The 6000-nt window shown below is 37.0% G+C and overlaps 1 protein-coding gene across 1 annotated transcript in view; it reads left to right on the forward strand.

Moving 5' to 3' along the window:
• The window catches only part of Ssk (Snakeskin), a 53877-nt gene extending 50212 nt beyond the window's left edge, over window positions 1-3665 (forward strand). The window contains exon 3 of the mRNA XM_067151225.2: window positions 3061-3665. Within this exon, the coding sequence (XP_067007326.1) occupies window positions 3061-3276 (216 nt within the window). The 3' untranslated portion in view covers window positions 3277-3665. The remainder of the gene's footprint in view (window positions 1-3060) is intronic.
• The last annotated feature ends 2335 nt before the right edge of the window (window positions 3666-6000 follow it).

Consider the following 6000-nt stretch of genomic DNA (forward strand, 5'->3'; position numbering starts at 1 on the left):
GTTAAATGTTATCTGTTTTGACAGTTTTGCTGGACATTTTAATAACTTTGTGTTCTGGGACTTGTTTCAGGCAGATTTTTAATACATGATAATAAAGGTGATTTTGTGTCCTTTCATATGATGTAAAATTGGTTTTGGTGATGTTTGTATGAATATGTACATTTAAAAATTTCACCTTTTTTTTGCACCTTTTGTGAACATTTGTGGACATTTTAAACCAAAATTTTGCACCTAAAATTCCTAGCTCTAATAATGTGCAACAGTTCACCACAAATGACATATCGGTACATTCATTGATGCACAAACCTACGTCCTTTGGAACAGTTCAAAGTACATGTTCAAAAATCCCACCACCGAACTCGACGTACTTCTCAACTCTCTTGACAATAGAATGTGTAACTCGTCGGAGGTCATCTTCGTATTCTTTTATAAGGGCAGAACTACGTAGAAAGCGAGCGACCAATTCGCCTCTTGTGTTTAATTTTTCTCTGTAGAATTCGCTTTTCATCTATACCCAGAGACAAAAGTTAACGGAGAAATGACGTTGGTTTATGCATCAACAAGTCATCTGCGCGTCTTTCCTCATGTTTTAAGTTTTCTAAAAATGCGTATCATACAAACAGCTGCAACTTCACACACACTGCTAGCTGAACACATGCTTATATGACATTTACTACTTGAAATTACATTTTAAATTTATCTACTACTACTACTAGGCAAATTATTACTTACACCTTGTAACCGTCCAGGCTTCCAGCCATATTAATTGTTATTGTACAGTCCCATTACGTGATATCACTCGATATCAAGATTATCCGTCATCGGAAATTATTCATTAACACATATTAATTTAACTCCAACAATCAATTGTAAATAAGGCTTTTGGAATCATTCTGGATATATTAAAACATCATTTATTATTTAAATTATAAGATAGGAATTCATTATGTACTGTAAATATGGGCAATATGTTGAGACAGAGTTTGTGTCATTTCATCTCATACTTCTGTATGCGGAAAAGTTATTCTTGACGCTGGAAATTTCGGATGACTCACTTGGGTTTAACTCATGAGTACTGTACTATACAGCGACCCCCGTGCAAGGCTAGCAAGCTAGGAGACTACATCATCGCCACGCCTACTGGTTGCTTGTGAAAAATGAAGAGAGGGAAGATATGATATGAGATCAACGAATCAGATGCTTCGTTGTATCGAGACTGGGTATAGAGCTGTTACCAAGAGTGGGGAGAGCTCCTGTATATTATCTGGCGCGGAGCAATCCTCAACACACAACTACTTTATTATTTTGAGACAGTGAGTGGTCGCTTCGAGACACAATTATTTTCGGGACAGTGAGTTGTCGCTTCAAGACACAGTACGTAGCTGCTGTGATGTCGGATCAGAGTGAGACGAAACAAGCATACGGCTTGTGATATATTCTATAATTATTCTGGACAAAGAACTACGTTAGTTCAAGTTCACAGTGCTTGGTACAAGTCTGTATTATATCAGGATAATAGCTAAGTTGGATTGAGATTTCTGATAACATGGAAAAATTCATAACTCTGAATTTTCTCCTCCTACGATCAACGATGATCAATTTTCACAAGCATAGGGCCAATGTCTAAATTAAAGACTAGGCAATTAGGGAGTGCTAGTCCAGATAGCCCAAACCATATCGAAGAAGGAAGGAAGGAAGGAAGGAAGGAAGGAAGGAAGGATGTCCATGGAGCCAGTCTGCAACGAGAAGAGGGGAACGAGTAACCACGGAATACAGATGACCTCGACGGAAGCTACAAATTGGTGAGCCTCAATTAGACAATGCAAGCAACAGTAAATTACAGTAACGTTTTAAATTCTTAATTCCCTCCAAGCTAAAAAGTACTTTTCCGACTCATCTCATTTTTTTGTTTAATAAATTCATTTGACCAGATATTGCGTCAATTTTCTTTTTCAAAGCGATACTTAATGGTTAATTATTTAAAATCCTACCCCTGTGATTTAAGTATAAGTCTCTATGCTAGTAAATATAAATTCTGCTGTACAGTTTTGTTTAAAACTGTAAAGCTGGCGCCCAAACATTACATAGAGAAATGAGAAACCATGGAGTGATAATTGATTCTAATTGCGTGGCAATTTGCGGTTGAGCCACATATAGTTTATATTTATATGCATGTGTCCCGAGCTATTAACTTTCGTCTCCCCAAGTGTGAAGCCTAGGAGAGCGAACAGTTACAACCTAATGACTATTTCCACCTAAACTCTAAATTGTAGTTGTTTTTAAATAATTACTTTTGTCCTAGACTTTAACTTTTATTGTCTAGGACAACATGAATCTTACTATTATTATTAAATGGCGGGAGTATTTGTTTTATTACGAGTCCGAACATGTTTCTCCTTAGCTTACAATAGACATTGTGAATTAACTGAATGACTGGATGGATGACAGCGTGCCTGGATGAGCTGCTTATGCATGCATGAATGAAATGAATGAATGAATGAATGAATGAATGAATGAATGAATGAATACTCCTCTCTGCCAATCACGTAAAGCCACCAATTGGTGAGTGAGCATCTTTACTTAAATACTTAAATGAGTGACTGGATGAACTGAATGCTCTCAGCTTACATCTACGGAGCCCCAGCAAATAATGTGACAACACTCCAGTGTCGGTGGATGGATGAATGAGTGCATTAGTGAATAAATGACTGAGCTGAATTTACTGGATGAATGTATGAATGAATGGATGCACCAAGAATGAATGCCCTCAGGCTACATCTACGGAACTCCAGCAGATAAGGAAAGATCATTCTAATGTGGATGTATCAGAATAATATGTATTGCAATAAATTATTACTCTCTTCTCAGTTCCAGGTAGTCCGGAACTAGGGGATGGGAGTATTCTATTCCATTCTACTACTTGAAATAGCCTCCTCAAATATTTACCATTCCTCCTGAGACAACCTGTATACCATGAATGGTTCTTTGTGTTTCAGGAGATCATCCTGAACTCTGTGGGTACTTTACGCTACATATTATGAATGGTTCTTTGTGTTTCAGGAGATCATCATGAACTTTGTGGGAACCTTCATGTTTATCGCAGTGGGAGGTACAGCTCTTCACTACTGGCACGGTTACCAGAGCGAACATAAGTACACCCACGTGAGCGAAGAACGGCAAGTTGGGCTTGCCGTGGGGAGTTTGTGTGTTCTCTCAGGAGCAGTGTACCTACTGGATACCATCCTCGCCTTCATCCATTACTCGCAGGGCCTGTAACACACTAGCACTAGTAAGCCAACCTGTGTTTCCAGACAAAAAATCCAACTTCATGATATCAATCTGTTCGGAATAGATTCTCTTCAAAAATTAAATACTAGGAAAACACAACCACGTCTTCTCTATCCCATCATGCAGCACACGTCATTCAAAATAGACAGTTCCATGATGATGGATCACTTTTGGATAGGGTTAATTATCGTAGGTTTTTTTTTTGGATAATGTCCCATCAACAATCCAAGGCTTACTGTTACTATACCAATATACATTAAATGGTGTATATCTGGACTGCATATTTTTCTATATTACGACACATTCATCGCGTGCCTAACAAAGGAACTAACGATGAGCTCATATTGAAACCTATCTTCAAATTTTTCTAAAATTATCTACGTCCAACAGCAAGCACACTTACCAAAAATTAGCTGCGAGTTTCGACTAAAAGGTTCCGAAGTTGAAACCGGAAGCATAGTACTATAACCACACGAGATGTTAAGAGTTACGTTTGGGGACTGGGCAACCCTGATGGCTAGTGGACACACGCTCATGCTGCGGTCAAGAGCGCGCCCCCACGACTCGCTCGAGCATCTGGAACTGTTCAGGGATGTCCAACTGTGGATCACTTGCTGCACATGTACAATATATTCCAGGTTCGACTTCAGAACTTCCTGTTAAAACTCGCAAATACTTTTTGGTAAGTGGGCTTCCTATTCAACCGAGATGCTTTTAGCAAAATTTCAAGGTAAGTTTCGATATGAGTTCATTGTTAGTTCCCTTTAAGTAAAAATTTTAACTTATTCCTTTAGTATGTCTTTTTTCTGAAATTAGACAGTTAGTGATAAAGGGAACAAGGAAGATGTCGTGCTGTCCGGAGGGATATAAAAATACAATATCTATTTCTACATCGTCTTGATTAAGGCAGCATAATGACTGAAAATCCAAAGTATCACGTTGGACACAATTCCTCAAGCTCGCAAGTGGAATAAGAAAGCTTCAAATAGAGATGAGCATTATAATATCTTATTTGCTCTCAGAATTGACTTTCTTCTTAAGACTGTTTCGGCATAGCTGTCAGCAGACAGATTCACAAAATTATGCTCAGTAATCAAAAATTTAGTTTGTTGGACATTATCTTGAGTTATTTTCTACCTGCCAAGCTCTCTACACAGATCAACGTCATTTCTTAATAAACATACATGTTATCTCTTAATGTTTATTCACTTTTCTATATTGTATATAGTGCTTAACGTTCTTAGTTGTAACCACATTAGAAATTATTAAAACTATTTGTATTATTCTACAAGTGCGCACAGTTGTCAGAAGAAAGAAAAAAGAAATATGTTTGCAGAATAGTACAAATGAGACATTTTAAAATAATTTATAATCATTTCTTTTGTCCATTTCATATTAAATAGCCATAGAAAAGCACACAAAGCTATTAATTTTGTATAACCATATTTAAAATATTTCAGGGGAATAATTTACAAGATATGAATGCTATTGTTTAGTTTTTTTAAAATTCACAGTATTTTCCTGTGTAACGTCGTTATCGTACCATAAGTTCTACATGAATTAATGAAGACAAAGGAAGCTGTATGGAAGAGAAACTCTTATTCTTACAATAATTTCTCTTTCATGTCCTTATTATTTATATTATTACATTTTTGTACAATAATGGATCGTACAATAAATATGTTTCATACCGTATAAGCAGCTGACTTACGATGAGATTTCATATCCCAAAAATATGTTTAATATTGTACCAAAATAACCGAAGTTAGATCTCAGCTATGGAATGACACTTCTTTGAAGAAAAATTAATTTATATCAAAGGCGAAATCAATCTCCCTGTCTACATGAATTAATAGTACATATTATTCTACTTGAAACTATACAATACAGTAATGCTTTAATGCGAAGACAAACAAATAAACCCCATACAACCGAGGGAGTTGGCCATGCGGTTAGGGTCGTGTAGCTACGAGATAGTAGGTTCGAACCACACTGTCGGCAGCCCTGAAGATGGTTTTCCGTGGTTTCCCATTTTCACACAAGGCAAATGCTGGGGCTGTACCTTAAGTAAGGCCACGGCCGCTTCCTTCCCAGTCCTAGCTCCTTCCTGTCCCATCGTCGCCATAAGACATATCTGTGTCGGTGCGACGTGAAGCCAATAGCAGAAAAACTGTGATCGTCATCGCAAGTCTCAGAATGTTTACCTATGCCTCATAGCATCACTTAGTGCTGTTTGCCGATATATATATTATCAATCAATCAATCAATCAATCAATCAATCAATCAATCAATCAATCAATCAATCAATCAATCAATCAATCAATCAATCAATAAATCATTATGAACCGAACCTCATCATCTTCATTCTCTATCGAGTAATAATATTAACCATAATGTGCTACGTGACATCGACCTACCATGACGCCACAAAACTGCCCCTACTTGACCAAAATCACACTGCATTACGAAGTCACCAGCTTATACGGTACGGTACCTTACATGCTTCATTTGGTCAACTACTAGTAGTTAAATGTTTTCTTATGCAATAAAACACTGCACTGTACAAGAAGACTAATAAAATAACGTACGTTCTTCATTTACTGGTTCAAATTGATCAAAATATCAAACCGAGTATTCACCATATAACTTGCGAAGAATACGGATTTAACAACATGACGACTCAGCAGTTTATTTAAAAAAACATACAAACAA

The sequence above is a fragment of the Anabrus simplex genome, chromosome 7, assembly GCF_040414725.1.
Source record: "Anabrus simplex isolate iqAnaSimp1 chromosome 7, ASM4041472v1, whole genome shotgun sequence".
Taxonomy (NCBI): Eukaryota; Metazoa; Arthropoda; class Insecta; order Orthoptera; family Tettigoniidae; genus Anabrus; species Anabrus simplex.